Here is a 20,144-nt window from a genome sequence, read left to right as displayed (position 1 = left end):
GTCATGGTGGTCTGTTCCTCCATTTATTACTACACTTTCAGTTGAGAAACTCGCAGCTGGGATTGAGGTCAGGAGGGTGGGGGGAGAAAAAAAAGCTACAGAACGCTTTAAGACGAGTAACCTTGTACTTCAGCAGAGACATAATGTCTCCAAGACACCTGGTGCACACATGCACACACAGACACAACGATACACTTATCAAATATGTGATTGTGATTGAAAATCCCCAAAGCGACATAAATCCGAGACAAAAGCAGCAACTGCCCTTTGGGAATGAATGGAGGTTAAATTTGTGAATAGAAACAAACTGAAAAAACATCTCTGAACAAACACGCAAGCAAATACAGAGCATGGCGTCTGCTGTCATGAGGGTGACAGTGTGCAGCTGAGCAGACAGGGGTCTCTTGTTTGAGACTGTGCAGCCCCACAGTTAGTCGCTCCTATCTCCCTGATGGACTGGACTGGCCTGGCCTGGCGTGGTGGTGTGACATTAGCCAGGTCTCTCTGCCTTTTCTCCGTCTGATTCTCCTCCCTGAGCCCCCCCCCCTAACCCCCACCCCCAACCCCCTTTATGCACAAAAACATGAACACATTTTCACCTCCAAGGCAGATGGGCAAGTGAAAAAAAAAAATGCTACCCCTAACAGAAAGAAAGTGTTCCAACACTGTAGCTCGAGCTCCCGCAATATCCATAGTACAACAATGTGACATTTGCACTCTGCTGGGATCCAGATTCCCACTGATGTCAGTGTTGTGTAACATGTAGGCACAGCATGAAAGACAGACGCAGCAGTTTCCCTCCTCTTCCCATATGTCTGCGGTACTGTACAACAGATGCACACGTCTTCTTTACCTAGTTTCTTCTGCTCCGCTTGCCAAGTGGAAAAACTGATTACTATCTGAGTAAATGACAGCTGAGAGAGATAAGCACCTTTCACACATGGAACCAATCCCATTTCTGGGTTTACTTATCCAGTTATAGTGGCAAAGGTTTTTGATGTGTACTCGCAAGTCTCACTTTTACGGGAAGAAAAGGAGAAAGTCTGTTTCAACATAACCATTCTAGGCAGATAAGCTTTTTTCCCCCTCTCCTTCCTGCCTTAAGTGTTAACAAATGGGATTTCAAGCTGAACAATAAAGACGGCTCTAATGTTTTGGATGTTGGACATGTTGCTACTTTTGTTCTCACAAAAATTGTAGTTCAGGTGTAGTTCAAGTGGAATCCAATTACACCCTGAGACCTTTAAGCAGCAGCCAAGCAGCTTATACAGAGAGTCAACTCCTGCTACTGATGCTCTCACATGAGACCAAACATTAAAGGTGTATAGGTGCATTTTGGACAATAGCCAGACAAATTATTCCTTGAGATCAAACAACTTCTTAATGACACTTCTTAATCACCCCTGCAAAAAACTGCTATATACATCTTAACCTCAATGACAAGACAACTGAGTACCAACACAGAGGTTGAACTTTCTATAACAATCAGTATTTTGTCCATATGGCAGTTGAAGCTTTCTGTGCACAAATTCATCCCTCCTTCCCTCCTACCTCAGTAGACGAGGATGAAAAGATGAAGAGATGAAGAGGAAAGGATGAAGCACCATCTGTATAGTAGGCTACAGAGCAGCTCCGGGAATTAGCAGGATGGAACATGCACACACAAACGCACACACTCACACTCACACACACACACACACACTATGCACATAATGCACTGTTTGCAGAAGTAAGACTCTCTCACGAATAGAAATAAAATAAACATTTATCTACTAAAAAAACACACCCAGAAAGACACAAACACAAACTCCTCCAGGCTGCAGTCCTACCTCCACTCTAGTAGAGTCCACTCTTGAGTCCGTTGGGGAAAGTCAGCTGCAGTGCCGTGGTTTTTTGCTTTCTTATCCTTTCCTTTGTGTCTCTTTCTGTGACTCCACGCCTTCATATGTCAGGCATGTGTTTGCATTCCCACATATGTGAGCTCCAGTGTGGTGAAGGCCAGAGCCAGAGACACAGATGGCACCCAGATGGAGACAGATAACCGAGCAGACCAGCACAACGCTGCACTAACACACTCACTGTGCTCCTCTCTCTGACTTTCTTTCTTTCTGTCTCTGCCGTTCCTCTGTCTCTCATGTGAAAGCGCCCTGTCTCTCTCTCTCTCTCTCAAGCTAATCCTCTCCTTCACTGGATCTATACGCCGCTGTTGTATTTATTTTATTTACCTCTCTCTCTCTCTCTCTCTCTGACTTGCCGTCCTCTCTCGCGCTCACTCTCTCAAGCTCTGAGCCTCCCACCCTCTCGATAGCTCTCTTTCGGCTCTAGCTCCTCCCCTATTTTCCCACACACACTGTCCTCTCCTGTGTTTTCATGGGCTGGGTGCTCTGCCGACGTCACACAACAGCCCCCCACCCCCCCACCCCCCCACCCGAGCCCTGAGCACCCCCACCCCTGCAAGCCTCCCCCCCAACCCCCCCTCCCCCACCCATTCCCCCCATGGATCCTGGCCAATCATCCACTGCTGACTTGCTCCATTCAACCTGCATTCACCAGCAATGGACCCTGCAATTAACATAACTAATTGCTTTGGCACCTAAAGGCTAAACAAGAGACTGTGCCAAAGGAGACAAAAGTGTGTGTATGTGCATCTGCATGTGTGTGTGAAGTGAGTGGTGGTGGTGGGGGGGGGGGTCCTTTGCAACCTCGCTCCCTACTACTCTCCTCTCTGCCCCCTTCAAGAGAAGTGGGGATCGCCCTTTAAAAATTTTTTATACTAACCAACCCCCCACCCCACCCCACCCCTCCCAGGCTTTTCCATTGATGCCCTCTTTTGTCTCAGCTCCTTAATGCGGCCGGCTCAGCCCAGCCAACCCATTGGGGGGACACTTGAGGAGCATGAATGAGTTATTCTTCTCGGCTCTTCTACTCTCTTATCCTCTGCGCTCCATCTTCACTGAGTTAAACTTAAATCACTGTCTGATTTATGCCCGGGCCTTGCACAAATGGTGCTGTAGTAGAGACACAATGCAGGTTAAGATAATGGAGCCTGGCTGAGACTGGGCAGCCTGCATGCTTTCATTCACTCCTCCTGCCTATTATCCCCCCTCTCCAGTTTACTTCTAGAAAATACACAGGACTACGCTATGTTCATTCTAAGTCTGCAGTAAATAAGACATTAATCTGGTTTTAATGAGACGACCGACAATTGAGGGAACATGCTCAACATGTGAGACTTTGGCTGTGTACGCAAAGTAAACAAGCAAACGCTGTCCGATAAACACAAACAGTTCATTACCGTCAGTTCAGTTCAGCTCTGCTTTATTGAAATGCAGGTAAAATCCACACAGATGTGATTATTTAAATGTAATCAAGAAAAAAAGGTTTACAGTGGGTTGTTATCTTGAAATGGGTTGTCAAAAAACTTCATTTGACTGAATAATCACCCATAATAACCTCTATCTCCCCTCCTCTCTCCTTCGCAGGCCTGCTCTATTCAGGGTGCATCTGGTCAGCCAGCAGGCTCAGAGGCAGGGCCAGGTGGCTGTGAGAGAGGGAGGGGGAGGAGGGAGGGAGGGTGGAAAGATGGAGAAACGAGGAAGGCCTCTCGCATCTGAAGCCACATACTGTAATCCACATGCTATTGTAGCACATAGTAGGTGGTGAGTTGCAACTGACACGACTGATGGACAAAGGCCTGGAGTAGCCTAAAACAGATTTAAACCCAGGTGTAGTCACTGGCAGGTGGCAGACGAGTCAGCACGCTGCCGTATTTCATCATAAGCTGAAAATTGATTTCACTCTGCCCAGACAGGCTACACCTAAATTCACTTTTCTGTCCGTTTCCAATAAAAAAAAACAAAAAAAAAAACAAAACGCAAACCCCACGGAGATACAGATTCCCTGACTATAAATCTAACACAAATATGGCATTCAGTATGGCAGGCCATATAACTTTTACAGCAAGAAATGAATTCATTCATCCCTGGGTCCCTGCATGGACACGCGGTATAGGTAATGGTTGGATGGATAATGAATGATTACATCAATTTCCATTATTTTGTGCCATTGGTTTAGTAATAGTTGGTTGTATCATCAGTTGATTGGAATCAACAAAATCTAATGAATCAAATTCAGTCTAAATAATGTCAAAAACAAGTTTTAACACCAAAGCACCGCACCCATTACAATCAAAACACAAGGGATGATGTAAAAACTGGCTGATCATTTTCTGTTGAGCAAGTCGTTGATTAGGTTGATTAATTGTTTCAGCACTGTTTGTAATGAAAAAAAACCCACACCCATGAACAAGGATGTACAATGTGTCATCCAACATGTCAAAGCACCAAAGTTACCCTTGAGGAAAGGAAATAAAAGTGTCCATTATATTTCTGGAGTATTAAAGCAGTCGAAAGAAACAAGAAAATAAACACTGGACTGTAGCGCAAACATCAGACATTCAGAATGTGATGATGAAAACTGTGACTGCTTACAGTCTATATTTTCCAAATGAGGACTGGAATTGATTAAACCATACTGCCCTCGACATAATTTTGTATAGGACACAGTCAGCATCCACTGTATGTCCGCATACTGTACGGCTTTCTTGTAGCTGCTTAGGCCTCATGCAGCTGTTTGCCATTGTATGCATGTGTGTGAGATAAAGAGCGAGAGAGAACGACGGAACAAGAGAGTATGCAGCATCTGTTTCTGTTCACACGCTCCCTCACCAAACTTCCACTTTTAGAAAAAGTAAACAGCATTTTTTTAGCAAGTGAAGAAAAAAAAACAGGAGGAGAGAAGGGAGGAGGGGACCATAAGACTTGATGACTATGTACACCAGATACGAATTACTCCAGTCAGAACACTGTGGTTTTCTATGTCTCATTACATTTTCAGAGATTGCTTGGTTTTATTAAATGCTTGCTTGGTAAGTGAAAACTATTGGGGCCCCAGCTATATGATATTCATATACCAATATAACATATTTGTAACTGACAATAAAGTATACACAACAAAGAGTACTGCACTATACACTGAATGTGAGGATGCACAAACTGCATAAGGGAAATGATGGCTAATCTTCATTTCATTAGTTAGCATTTACAGTTTTGTAAGTGAATTCCTCCTCTCCGTCTGTTCTGTGTGCTGGAACAAAAATCTTGTGCTCTTACACAGCCCTGGTTTGGGTGAGTGACCCATGAGGAGGCCACTGAACGTCCATCAGTCCACTGGGAGTTAACTATAAACTTGCACGTCCTCTCCTCATCTCACTGTAGTTTAGTAAAAACAATCCCAGTGACTAAACACTTAATCAATGTGCAAGTGCGTTGTATGATGACATTCTGTATAATGTGTGAAATGTTTATGACCGGAGGTCATGGTGTCGTTGCCTTGGAAATGCATGTTTATGAATATGGAGGGTGGGGCTATTGTACGAGCTCTGAATGGAGGAGTGTTTTAGTTTTTCCTTTGAATTCAGCAGCAATATATTTCTCCCGCAATGCTGACCCTGTTTTTACCTCTTGATAACTGGGCTTGATATACTGGCAATAAAGGAAAAACAAAAAACGAGGGGCTCTACTAGTAGGGGCAGGAGAATACTGCAAAAAATGTAAAAGGGATAGTTCAACATTTTGGCAAATTGTCCCATTGCCATAATCCCTATAGTTTTAGGAATAGATTCATTACTTTTAATTGTCGGTGCAAGCTATTTTTAGAATGGCGGAGCAGAGCTGTGAGCTGCTCAGAGCTACGCTATGAGATATTAACGGAACGTTATGAGACAAGTCCTTCACTGGCAAGTGGCAACAAATCAGCAGAATAAACTTATGTGTTGACAGTGGGATAGTTTGCTAATACTTAATTGACACAATGCAATACCAGATGACCCTAGAACTGTGTTCTTTTGACTAGTGGGTACAGTAAAAAACTCCAGGAGCATGTAATCCCCAACTCATACAGACATCTAAATCAGGGTTTGATATTCAGATCAACAGGCTTCTGCTGTTGCTGGTGCCAAGAGCGAAATTGGGAAATGTAAAATATCCTCTCATGAAACAAGGTGTGTTTGGCAACAGGCCTCATCAGCGCCGCTGGGTGTTGAAGAAAACAAAGGCTGTGCCTTCACACTCACTCAGCACACACTGTGCAACTGGAATCACATTCGTTCACATTCAACAATATAACTCATGCACAGGCAGAGTGTTTTGTTCTCAGCACTCACTGAGGAGTTCAACAGGGTAATCTGAGTGATGGGATTTCATTGGGAGAGTTGCTGCCAAATCAGTGTGAAATGATGACAGAGATTTTCACAAGCTGGAAAAAAAACACCATGGTGCTGCTTTGTATTCTTTTCCCAGCCACAGCTTCCTAGAGTCGGAGGCTTTCCCACTTCACACTGCATTAAGTCAATGTTTGTGGCTGTGTCAGTGATGTGAATGCAGCCTTATCACTTATCAGGCTCCTCTGTCGTCATGCAGTGTGGAGCCAGAACAGCTCATTCTCTGGCCTGACTCACTGACCTCGACTTCACTGACCAGGAGATCTCAGTAGGGCCTTGACACAACAGGAACTACATCAAATAAAGGAAGATGTGCTCTGTATGGACAGGAAGATGAATTCTCCCGCTGTACATGTGGACTGCAATCAAAAGCGACAAATACACTCGGGATAAAGTCCAAAAACAAAAGACAAACAAAAGAAAAAAACATTCCAATTTCGACCACAAATCTGTTTCAACAGTGCTGCTCTGTGATAAAACAAAATACAAAACGAGGATATGATTAAAAGTTTAAACCTGGCACTGTGAAAATGTTTTGCATCTCCCTTGGCGTTGGTCAGTCCATCACTTTTTTTTTTTTTGCAGAAGATTAACAGAAAATGCAGAGAGACCACACCAAATTGGTTAAATCACTGGTTTGCTTGGCTAAGCAACCAATCACACTGCCAAAGGGGCCACATGACTGCCAATAAGAGCTGACTGGAGTCACGCAGTAAAAAAAAAAAAAAACTGCCACTACCAACGACAATAAATGCTCAACAATGGCTGAAAAACATTGGTTTAATGTGTCTATAAAAAAGTTACATACCCAGACATCTGTGTTTCGATCTCTGTCTCTCCTTTCTCCCTCTCTCTTTCTGATAACTCTGTCTGAGAATAAGCACTTATTCGTGTTGTTGCTGCTTTTCCCACCAAACCTCATCATTGCTGCCCCCCTCCCACCCCCCTGACCATCTTACCAGCATGCTTCCCCTCCTTCTGCTTCCCCTCTTCCCCCCCATCTCATCACTGTTCAGACTCCTGATGTTGGCTAATCTGATGCAGCCATAGATTTCCCTGTCTGATCTCGCATGGCCACATTTTCCATTACATCTTCTGCAGCACATTTATCTAATAGGGACACGTCATTTTCCAGGTCCATGTCTGTCTGGAGGACCGCTTACAGTAAGAAAAAATAAAAAGAGATCACATAAGATGCTCCTCTGTAGTAATCAAGGCTAAAGTGAAGGCCATTTTCTCTCTGTCTGCAGGGTCAGATAAATGATACACATGAAAGATAGTGTAAACCTCTGTTTTACTGTATGTGCTGGTTCTGGACAGTGATATTTCATGATTACTGTAGGGTGGTGAGAGGAAGGAAGAGGTTCCCAGAACCTCACCGCACAATCCACACACACACACAAACACACACACAAATACACTTTTGCTCCTACTTCAACGTTCTCCAATACCAGAGAAACAAACATTTAAATATATTCTTCTTCCTCTATATTTATTTAAATAGCAGTTGGCAAGCCACAAAAGTATTCCTGGTAAGCAATGGAGGAACCATTTCACAAACATGTTTGATGACATATAGGCTTCAGTTTGTGTGTACTGACTGAGATCAGCCTCTGTGCCTGCATAGCTTTCCAAAGTCTGTTCGTCCTTATATCAAGCAGCATTTATGGCACTCAATGAAACCACGTTTTATGGCCTTGTAATGATCTGATATTAAAATAAACACAGACGTGGCTGGAGATAGCAGTTTGCTTCTTGAGGGAAATTCAACCAAGCATTTTGTAAGCATTTCAATTTGACATCTGTCTCAAGGGACAAGCACATTTCCTACAGTTGTGTGTCTCCATCAAGTCAGACAGATGTGTCAGAGACTCTCTAGCTCTTGTTTATTTTTCGCAGGGGCACGTAGTGAAGCTTAATGGCATACAAGGGCATTCAGATTACAAAAAAGCTCCTATGTTGTCTCCATCTCTGTGTTGATCAATGCTCAATCTGAAGTCTGTGGACTGATGAGTGAAACATACAATATGCTATGTATAGAATCCTACACTGATTAACTTTAATTAACAGTTGTCTTCTTCTATATTGGCATGTGTCACCAACTGGACCAACTGTATTTGTATCCTCACGTTCACACTCGGATAAGCCAGAAGTTATTTTGAATGCACCATGAGGAGTTAGGCATACCAGTTGTATCACATCATGTCATTGCACAAACACATCACGTGTTGGTGTTATCAACTGTTTTGACCATGGAGGATGATTTTGTGGAAATATGTTTTGGGATGGTCAAACTGTTGATGTAGTTTGGATGGTTAAGGTCTTTTAAAATGATTTGTAGTAGTTTGAACTTGGCCTCAGTTAAAGACCATATTGATTCTCTGAAGGCTCATTCACAACTCATCCCTAAGACATTCAAAACAAATGCGTGGCTGGTCAGAGGAGTCCCATGGTGCTCTGACACAAAACAACCACTGGCTGGGACTTTACCCCCTCCTGACATTGCACCCGCCCAAACACGCCCCCCCATCCCCATAGTCCACAGTCCCACTCTTGCCCCCCTCCGTCCTTCCATTCCTCGACTATTGTGCCTTCCTTTTCAGGCATCCTCATATCACCCATAACAAATGGGTCCCGTATTTTCACCCCCCTCCCTCCCTCCCTCTCTCCCTCCTCCTCCCCCTCCTTTCTCTTATTTTCTCTCTCTCTCTCTCTCTCTGACTCTCCGTCTTTCTCTCCTTCACTCGGTGCCGATGAAAGGCAGGCATTGAGCCGGCAGTGGCATTCCAAAACCTCAGGCCTCGGCTCCAGTGTGTCTGGCTATTCAACACTGCTGGGAGCCATTAGTTTAAGTAAGGCCTGACCCGCCTACTCACCCACGGAAAACCCTCAGATCTCCTATTACAACTCGGCATACAGAGGGGAGACACACGGCTGCTCTTCGGGTGCAACGTGTGCGTGTCTGTGTGTGTAAATACAAGACACAGACAGAAAGAGATGGGTAAATATATGAAGTGTGGGTAGGGAGGGAGGCTGAGAAATGCACGTACGAGTGTGTGTTTATGAGCTAGAGGGGAAAGTGAGTGGGAAAGTGTCTGTCTTGGTATGAGACAGAATGAGAGAGTGGCTGCATGTGTGCTTAAAATTTATGAGCAGTGGGTCACACGCTCACTTGGCTGCATCTTCCTGAAGTTTCCACACAGGGAGGCCAAGTGCGTAGCCAGACGCCAAACCCTTCTCACCAATAACTCCCCTTAAACGATATTCAACAACCAGGCACTTTTTCGAACTTTCTCCAGCCGCTCTGTTGTTTAACTTATGCACCAGATACGCTGTCAGGGATATCCATCTATGGTACTCACAATTAAATCCTTAAATGCTCCAATTTTGCTAATTGGAAAATGATACCACAGATTACCACTCGCTCCCTTTTTTGCCAGCCTCACCCAATTGTCGGCACATAAACATGAATGGTTCCCATAAACAACCCCATGTTAGTGTTAAAAGTGTGTGTGTGTTCGCTGAGATATGGACAGGCCCACACACAGACAGTAACACATACAGTTAGTAACTGCACAGTGGCCATTTCTCTCAGTACAACAAGCTTCATCTGATCATTGTCCACATCTGTCCAGTGTATCTCTTTTTCTTAATCAATAACATACAGTAGGTTAAGACTTGAGTTGTCACCAAATTCTAAATTCAATTATAAAATCATCAAAAAATCTTCCATGGACCTCTAAATGAAGATGCATATAGCTACAGTTAGCCTAGCCTACCATTCCAGCTATAGCAACCTGATGAGACATCTCAAATATAGCTGACTTGAAATATCTACAGTACTCAAGTAGTTACACCTCTTATCGTATCCTTTTGCCCCTGACATAATGCATAATATTAGAATTGTTAGAACCCATACTTTAATTTTCACAGTGCCAGATAATGCAATCTTAACCCCAATAAAAGCTGTTTCCCCTTCAAGAAAGACAACCTGATAACTTCACTGATTTCCACTACTCACCAATACAGGACATTTTAGTATAACTTTTAGTATAAATAATTTAACTATTTAAAAAAAAAAGATGAATACATTTTCCCTTGATGGATTAATAAACTCTTTAAAATATAAAACCACTTCAAAAGCCTAAAGGAAAGAAACTTCAACTGCTACATCTGAAGACCTCCCTATTTTTAATCAAAAAAAGACAATGGCATGTTGTGAAGTGAAGCAATATATTAGGCCTTGACAGAGACGAGCCACTAAAATAATAGAACACAGTAACACAACAATTGCTCTCTATTTTCAGTGTTGTTACAATGACTGGAGTCATAACATTTCCCACTCTTGTCACTGAGCTGAGCTGCTTCAATTAAAAGCACATTCAGACGGCTATGAAGGGGAAAACTGTCTTAACTGAAGGGTGATGACAACAACACATATAACATAATGTTACTTTATACTCAGATGTGTGACAAGCCTCCTGCTATACCAGCAGTTGATTCTATATAAACCTTCCGTCTCTCCTTTTCCTCTCTCTCTCCCCGAGGCTGCAGGAGCAGCTGTGTTGTTCTCTTCCTCGGTGATGACCACACCTGTGATCTGCAGGTGGTTCATCTGGCAGCGGAGCCGGGAACACCTGGCCAGGCAGAGATAGAGCCTCCAGGCGTTTCTCTCTGTGTGTTTGTGTGTGTGTGTGTGTAATAGTTTTTGGGATTTCTGAAGGGCTCAATTAAAGCTGAGGGAAGATAACGGCTGGCTTTGCTCAACACACACACACACACACACACACACACACACACACACACACACACACACACACACACACCTGCCCGCCCCCACACACACACTGACACACACACATTCAGAGGCATGTGTTGGCATTTCCCAAGGTTAAGCCTCAGAGATGTTTGGACTTGTCACTGTTGTAATATACTTCTCAATCTGTGTGTGGGGATGTCATGGAGGGATGGTGGGAGTGAGAGAGTGAGGAGGTGGGGGGAGAGGGGGTATTTACAGTTAAACTTTTTTTCATTTCAAGACATAACAAACTAAACCAAACCTTCAAAGTTGTCCCTGCATAGTTTTGTGGGAAAACAAACCCATATAAATATCTTCCTAACTGAACAACAGTGGACTATGGCAGCACCTGCTATGTTGCTGCTTTGCAGATTCACTGCGGGTATTAACATCTCTCTACGCTGCACTGCTATAGGACAAACAAGCAAAGACAACAAGCAGAGACACAGGCTGAGGACAAGACACATAAACAACAGCCAGAGTCAGAGCACGTTCCACCCTGGGAGCAAGAGCAGACAAAAGAGACACAATCCCCAGTTGTTTTCCAACAGCATAAGGCCCAGCAGGAGAGAAATCAGGATGGGACAGATGAGGTGAACTTGACAAAAGTCATAAAACTCACAACTGACACGTGGGCCCCCCAAAAAAGCTTGTGACTGATATTAGCTTAGGCTAAGATCCTGTGTCTATGTGTGATAAAGTGAGACTAGGCCAAGGCCGCACATCATTCACACCATTATCTGTCAGGATGTGGAACGGTGATTATCTGGGTCAGCAACTTTGCTAAATACACTTGTTTCAACCCATAACTGATCTTTTATTCCACTAAACTGAAACATTACTGACAAAGGATAAATGACATCTTATGAAACATTCTATTAAATCAGAGGCCAAATGTGACAAGTGGAATGAGGATATAAAAAAGGAGGTTTTTTAAAAGAAAAAAAAGAAAGTGTGATATTGCCTACATCCAGTCAAACCGTGGCCGAAGACTTCTCATAGAGTCTTCAATAAGAACTCATACACAGCTGGATGTCAGCTTTTCTCTGGGCGATGACAAGCCAGCTGCAGTTGGACTCTGCATGGAGGCCAAGACAGATGAGCCAGGCTGGAGAGAGGGATAAAGACAGATAGATGCAGACAGAAAAAGAGGGAACACGCCGCAGAAAGACAGGGAGGGAAGGAAAAGAGAGAGAGAGAGAGAACAAAGGGGGGTGAACGTGAGACAGAAACAGGAGGTGAGAAATAAGTGCTGCAGTAACCCTGGAAGGCATGGAGAAAAGGGGGAACCAATGCTAACTCCTCTTTGTCTGAGCCAGGAGGGAAATGATGGAGGGGGGGGTGAAAGGCATGAGGAGTGGGAACAGAGAAAAAAGGGGCATTAAAAAAGTATAATGTGGCGAGAAGTTCCCTTCACTCTGAAGTGACTGTGTCCTTTTGTTCCCATCCAATGTCCCTCCACTTAAAGCAGAATAAATGCCTGCACACAATCATGGAACCAGCCTCCCACCATCCTGATGAAGGATACATGTTTTTTTTTTTCTATGATGATTTAAATGAAACACTTTTAACAGAGGAACGCACAAAAGAAGCGTTAATCCCCTTTGGTTGAGTGTTTCTAAAGCCATATGACAAATATGCAAAACCACTTTCAAACTCTGTGAGCCACCATTTTGGAATAGTCAAATGTGTCAAAGCGATGTTTACGCTGCCTGGTGACACCTGAATACGGAGGTCGTGGCGGTGGCTGGCAGTCTAACAAAATAACAGTGTTAACAACGCTTGGGAGCCCAGCTCAGACCCTGCAATCAAAAGTGAGAAGCACAGAGCTGGGTTATCTTTCAGAGGAGGAGAAGTGATGTTTTGTCAGGGTGCGAGTCAAGCTTTGGACACTCTAATAGCCCTCGTCTCCTGTATACGGCTGGTATTTCTGAGAGGGCTGTTGTTGGCGGGTGATCCTCGGCGCAAGATCACATCTGGATCCTGTCCTCCCAGCCGCTCCGTGCAGCGCTGCACAGCAACAAGAAACAGCTGTGCAAAACTGGCTTCAATTAGCTTCACATTCTCCCTGACAGTTAATCCCTTTCTACTCTCCTTCTCTCACTGTTTTCCCCCTTTAACTGTTTGGTCACTCCTCTTTTTTTTTTTTTTAAAGCTTTGCTTCAGGTTGCCACACTGTCTACTCTGAAATAATAGACAGGGGAACACAGTGTGCTGAATTGGAAACAGACATCGGGACAGAGAAGCTCAGAGGTCTCACGAAACACGGAACATGACAAATCCTATCTGTTTGAAAAGACTGATGATGCTGTTTGCAGTGGTTTGGGAGTCAACACATGGGGACTTGATAACAGGCTGAAAAGATGATCTATTTTCATTTCCTGTCATTTGGTAGTAAAAGCTTCATTACGATTACGGTTCATTTAAATCTTCAAACTCCGATTGTCACAGCATGTGGGCCTTAACAGCAGATATGTGACACTTGCAATTAAAGTCTGTTTAAAATGTAATTTGGTCACATATGATTGCTCAAACAGAAGATGCCAGATTCTTTGTTGTGGTTCTCACATGTGGAGCACTGGGCAACAAAAATGACCCCATAAATCTGGTGTTTAAACATCTCTTTTCCCACCAAAACCACACTCAGCAAACACTTAAGTGTGATCCAGCAGTGCAGCACACTGAATAAAATGTTGTCGCTCATGAGTCATTAATCAAACTCAGCTCAACTCGAAACCAGTTCAACTGCGCACCATCTTGACTCAGCTAAACTACACCGGGGAATCCAGCTCCAGATTGGTCCTCTGATAGGAAATGGGAGCCAGATTTGAGGCAAGGGAGCCGATCTGATGGGCCTGATGAGCAAATCTGGAAGATTCTGCAGTCATTGTAGCCCTGAGGCCCGAGTAAAACACTAACAGGTGGTAGTGCTGGTGGAAAAGACCCACGCAGAGACCAGAGGGAGTGAGAAGGATACTGGGCTCACAGCCTGACACACACAAACACAAACCAAGGCACACAGTTTTTTTGTTTTTTTTTAACAAAAATACAGCCAAAACGCATGCATGACGCATAGCAACCGAAAGAAACACGCACTTGCAGCACTGAGAAAAACAGACAAAATAAAATAAAAAAACATGGAAACCAATTTGAATATGCAATTTCAGCATGCATCATACTGTATGCATCCAAACACATCCTCAGACACATTCACATACACGTGCATGAACTAAACAGCCCACAAAGACAAGGAACTGTGTAGGGGTGACTCAGAGAGAAGATCTGCAGGCACCACTCTCTACCTCCAGCACAGGCAAATTCTCCCACATGGCAAAACACAAAGGGCCCACGTCTGGCAATGCTAACAGCCCACTCAAGCCAAAACCAATTAGGTCTCTAATGCAAACCTGCAGGGCCCCTTTGTCGTTTATTTCCCCTTTTAATGTCAGAGGATTGGAATCTGACTCTATAACCCACCCCGACGAAAAGAAGGAAAAAGGCAAAAGGGAAAATTATCAGTGGTTCCAAATGATCCACATGTTTTTGAGTAGAGCTTATTGAATCAAGGGAGAATGGAAATGATTGACTAGTGTGAGCGCTGTTGAGGCTACATGATCTTTAACACATTTATTCCCAGTGTACACACACAGCATCCCTGCTTCCCAGAGGGTTGTTCAGCTGTCTTCATAACATCAAATTATTCCAGCTAAACAGCAATTATGGTAAGACAGGAGAATACACAGATGTATCTTTTTTTTTCAGAGGGTGGGTATAGTTGGAACTAAATTTTCCAAGATAAGAGCTGCTTTCGAACCAGAGTGTTCATCATGTTGTTAGATTCCTATTACAGTACACACTCTGCTGCTCTCTGGTGGTCACTGTAGCTCCACCACCACCAACAACACCATCATAATCATCATCATCATTATGACCATCACCATCAGTGTTTACAGTCAGGTCTTGATTCTAAGTGGAGACTTAATTGGAGGGAGTCAAAATGATATGTGGGTGTCCGAGTCAAGCTCTCACTGCCCCCCACTTTGCATTGCAGGACTGTAGTACTATTGACCTCTGATGTAAAGGATGAAGAAACCACAGGCAAAGAGGGGGGGGGGGGGGGTAAAACCTCCTCCTGGCATCAAGCAGTAGCTCCAGCCTGGTTTCACACCGCCTGGTGTTTTTGTCTTGAAAAGCGGCAAACTCCAGATGGTGGAAAGACAGAAAAAAAAAAAAAACTTTGCCTGGTGGATTAAGGGCTCCAAATCCTCCACTGAAAAGACACATAGACCCGAAGCTGCTATTCAATCAAATAGGGGCATAATAGCTGTCTTGTGGGGGCAATATGAGGGGATAATGCATTCAATAGAGTTTGTGTTATGCATAGTTTATTCTCACTCTTTAATGGATCCTAATGAGCGTAAGATCTCAGCAGACAAAGGGATGACTGAGGTTTTGTTTGGTCATTATGATGATTTCATATGATCTGAAGCAACACCAGTCTGAGGTCTTTTCTGAAGACTTAACCCTCTCTGTGAGAGAAGAAGCTGAAACATAATAGAGCGGAGAAGTTTTGTTTTTCTCTTCACATTATGGAGATACAGCTTAGATATGCTAGGTATATTTTGATTAGAAGGCAGTGACAACCCATTCAGCTGACATCCTAGACATTCATTATGTAGCTACACATAAACACGAGGAGGCACTTATTATGTATGGCTCATCATTACGCGCAGGTGCAGCAACACAGATCATGATGGATAAATACTGACAGGTAACAGTCATCAAGGTGTGATGCTTTGTTTGGTAGCACGTTAAGACTCATTTAAAGTCTACTCACAGTTGAAGACACTCGGCATTCCGACCACGCTCCTCGTATTTCTGAGTTTCTCTCTGCGGAATGATTAACAGGACGAGTCTGTTGAAGCGCCTCACTCTCTCCGTTGGATGAAAACACTTGTGAATAGAAGAAATGGAGTGGAGAAGACAGTCTGCAGGAGACTACAAGAGATATCGACCCAGGCAGGCGTCAGGTATACTCGTCTCCGGCGCGGTGCACAGCGCGTGCGTGCGTGGCGTGCGTGCGTGCGTGCGTGGGGTGGGCGGTAATTGTGAGCGTTTAATCAGAGGAACAGCAACGCTTCGTTAGCGCAAGCAGGGTGAGCGGTGATTCTCGGTAATGATTAACCACGAGAAGACAGCAGAGTCCAGATCACACAATCCAATGAGCAGTCTCACTCCATCGTCATGCGTAGCTGTTGTCATTAACACCAATTATTAATAATGAAATAAAATAAAAATGCAATATACAGGCCTATAGGAATTCCTGCAAATTTTAAAACAACAGTAAAGATGCATTAAGTGTGTCCAATGTGAGCACATAGAAAAACCTGCTCAAAACCTGGACTCCATCCAGGGTCTCACGTGGCATTGTTTTTACAGGCAAAATATTTGGATGCTGGCTGGGGTGGGCTGTGAGCTGTATCACCCCCAACACACACACCATTATCTCTCCACCCCCCCCCCCCCCTTCAGCCACCCACATATGCCACACGCTCCTGCAGCCCCTCCCCCCTCCCCTCCCCTCCCCTCCGGCCCCCCATTCCCCACTCCTGCCAGGCTGCCACCTGCTCTCTGCAGCATGCTGCACAGCTGCTTTGCTACAATAACAAATTAAGGTCCACCATGGCAGACAGGAGTCATTACCTACTGCTACTGCTACGGAAGAGACCGAGGAGGCATCGGCTACCACCTCTGTGTGTGGGGATCTGAACCCCCCCACACCCACCCACCCCCATGTGTAAAGTGAGGGGGGCCAAGGGCCACTAATTGTTCTGATGTGGAGCAGGGGATCAGGGGGTTTCTGATGCAGTTTGAGGGGGGACACAGAAGCCAAGAGTCACCACTTGCTGTGTCAGTGTCAGAAGCAAGTCACAAGCTGCCAACTGGGCTGTTTTCAAAAACAATAAACGGGGGCTCGATATTTCCAACAGCACACGTTCACATCCCTGTTTAAAAGTGATTGATTTATCTACTGTATCATATCCTTTTCTTTATCAGTCTTTGAAGCATATAGACCCCAGTTTGAAATCCACAACTTTTTTTTGGGGACAAGCAAACTATGAATAAACCCTAAGATTGTGTTTTTGGCAGTTAAATCTTTTTCTTTTTTTTTCAGTGACACATGAGCTTGAATTTCAAATTCAAAGAGAGTTCTTTTTATTTTGTTTTTTCTATAGATAAGTTACGGGTGATGGTTTTACTGTTTCATCAGTTTCATCTAAAATAATGAAACAATTATCTAGAGGGAGGCAGAAAGAACAAGAGTCAAATCTATTTGCATGGGTTGTCCGTTGTAGCCTATGCATTTTGGCAGCGTCTGGTCTGGAGTATGACTTTTTTCCACCACAGTGTGATCTTTTATCTCTTCATGTAAATCCATCATTGTAATCTACATCTACTATGCATTCAATGACCTGCCCCTCAGTAATCAATCCAGGCTAAACCTTTGATTGTGACAACAATGTCCCATCTAACTCATCTCGTCAACCAGGTCTTTGACAGGTTAACAAAAAGATGACTAGTCAGTTAGCAGGAGGCTGAAGTCAAAGAAGAAACGGGCTCAGACGGCAGTGGGATTTGCCGTGGCCATTATGGTCCCTGTGTGTGACAGCTGGTCATTGCCCCCCCCCCCCCCCCCCCCCCCCGGCCCCAAACACCCCCTCCGCTTTTCAGCGTCTTTGTCAGAGCGCCTTTAATCACACCAGCAGGACTGTTACTCAGCAAATCAGCTGACCTGACTGGCAGAGTGATTGTCTGATTGAATGGATAACCTACTGAGCTGCAGCAGTTTTTTTTATAATACTTTCCAATTAACCCATTAACATAACCGCAGGAGGACTTCAACTCTCACAATGTAAAATTAATGTGTGAACTAAAGTTCTGTATATGTTTTTTTTAGAAAGTTTTCACTTTGGGATCAGCTGCAACACTCAGATTGGTGCCACTTGCAAGATGTCGTCTTGAGAGTGCTACTCTTTCAGGACAGTGGTAGTTGTGATTTAGTCCAGTAATTTTAAGCCAAAATGGGGGCCTTGAACAAATTGCAACAGAAGCAAACTCAACTGATTTTGTATCCTCAACATGTCCTGAGTGAGGGAAAAAAGCCCAGAAGAATCCCATTAGGGGAAAGTTTTGAAAAAGACCAAAAGCCCATTCATACGCCTATTAATTCTTTGTCTCACGTGAATAGGGTCAAATTTTTAACCTTTAGATATCTCCATGAAAATTACCCAGTTGATTACTTTAAGACAAACAAAATAGCTTTTTGAAATTCTTTGATATCTAAAGGTTAAAAATGTTACCCTATTCACATGAGAAAAATAATTAATAGGTGTATGAATGGGCTATATTTTGGTCTTTTTCTAAACTTTCCCCAAATGGGATTCTTCAGGGCTTTTTTTCCCCCTCACTCAGGATATGTTGACGATACAAAATCAGTTGAGTTTGCTTCTGTTGCAATTTGTTCAGCCTTTTTTCATAAAATGACTGGACTAATATTAACTGTGGTATATAACTCACAATTAGCAGGTGTTAGCTATTTGGAGAGATTGTATGATTTTTGGCATTTCCTGGTATTGGTATATACACATGTTTGGGAATATGATTAGTGCATATAAAAAAGACGGAAATGATACTTCAACTTCAACATCATCAGTGTGAAACCTTCCTGTGTTTGTCTTCTCCATTTAGAATCACTGTGGAGAAACCTGCAAGTCTTTTTCCCCCAATCCAGACATAACACACACTCCTCAGCCTCAACAGTAACTCTCGGTCTGCTCAGTTTAGAAATCACTGCCGCGTAGTGATCCGACAGTTCCAACAGCTCTATGAAAAGATGCCACAAATGTAATCCCACACGTTTACCCTCTGTAGCCAGCCGCGCTCACTTACCCTCTCCGCTGTACAGTGGTTGACCTGACAGACTCTTAATCCCCATGAGAGAATGTTTTTCTCTTTCGCTTCACTGTACTGAGTCAAGAAGGGGCACGGCACTAGCTGGGACCGTTTACCCTAGTTTCTCAGCAGCTGTGCCATCTGCGTGAGCTCTGTAGGTTGCATAAGGCCTGGCAGATATGACACCTCCACAAAACCTGTTCCCGTTTAACCATTGTTTCGGTCTACTCCTTCCAGAATAATCCTTTCTTTCTTGTGTTGCCTATACAATCTTATTTCCTCTGTCTTCTTTTTCCACATTTCACTCTCCTCACTGATTAGCTCTTCATAATTAATTTCACTTCACCTTTTGTACACCCCCTCCTCCTCTTTCACCTACATCTATCTTCTCTCCACTCTTCCTATTCTCCTCTCCTCCCCTGTCATAACCGAACAGCTGACAGGCCAGACCCTGCCTGGTGGTGACACTTCACCCACGCTGACCCACGCCAACCCCGAGCCAGATCGCTCGTCCATGTGGGAGCCAGAGCCAGGGCCAAGGCCAGGGTTTCTGCTGTGGTGGTGGGGTGGGGAGTTGGAGAGGGGGTGGGGGTGGGGGGGGCAGCTGAAGCCAGCAAGATGGCCCTAGTCATCATAATCATTCATTGCCTGCTGGTCCTTCTGTCCCTGGCCTCCTCCCACTCCTCCTTCCTTTTTTGTCCTCCTCATGTCAGGGCCGCATGGCACGTGTATCAGCTGAGCCCAGGACGGTCGGAGTCAACGGGGTCAGGTGGCAGACGCCTGGTTAATTCTCCTGAGGCTTCAAAGTGCTTGCGTCAGTTCCTACAAACGGAAATGCGCCGGGGAGAGAGATAAGCACACTTGCATTGACTCTTACACATATGTGTAGCAATTATTAATCTGTCATATTCACATAACCAGACAGTGCAGACTATAGTTAGAGAATGATACTATTAGAGGGAGCTTAACTGTTGATGGTCTGTCAGATAAACAGATAGATAGATCGGCATCAGAAAGGAGGAGGGGAAGATTATAAACACATGACCAGATGGAGCTGGAGATAGCCCTATTATGTAGATCCTTCCATCCCTCTGCCCTGTCTCCTCTCCTCCG

At 44.2% G+C, this 20,144-nt stretch overlaps 1 protein-coding gene across 2 annotated transcripts in view; it reads right to left on the bottom strand.

The window, feature by feature from the left end:
• The window catches only part of cbfa2t2 (CBFA2/RUNX1 partner transcriptional co-repressor 2), a 38,430-nt gene extending 22,378 nt beyond the window's left edge, over positions 1-16,052 (bottom strand). The window contains exon 1 of one of the 2 annotated variants that reach the window (XM_085777684.1): positions 15,916-16,052. In XM_085777684.1, the coding sequence (XP_085633810.1) occupies positions 15,916-15,934 (19 nt within the window). In that variant the 5' untranslated portion in view covers positions 15,935-16,052. Of the gene's footprint in view, positions 1-1,829; positions 2,287-15,915 lie in introns of those variants that run through there. The other variant, XM_085777685.1, reaches the window with a different exon arrangement.
• Between the last annotated feature and the right edge of the window lie 4,092 nt (positions 16,053-20,144).

The sequence above is a fragment of the Trachurus japonicus genome, chromosome 5, assembly GCF_045865225.1.
Source record: "Trachurus japonicus isolate A0001 chromosome 5, Traja_1.0".
Lineage (NCBI taxonomy): Eukaryota > Metazoa > Chordata > Actinopteri > Carangiformes > Carangidae > Trachurus > Trachurus japonicus.
The sequence above is the reverse complement of the archived record's forward strand: the minus strand, read 5'-3'. Positions and strand labels throughout refer to the sequence as shown.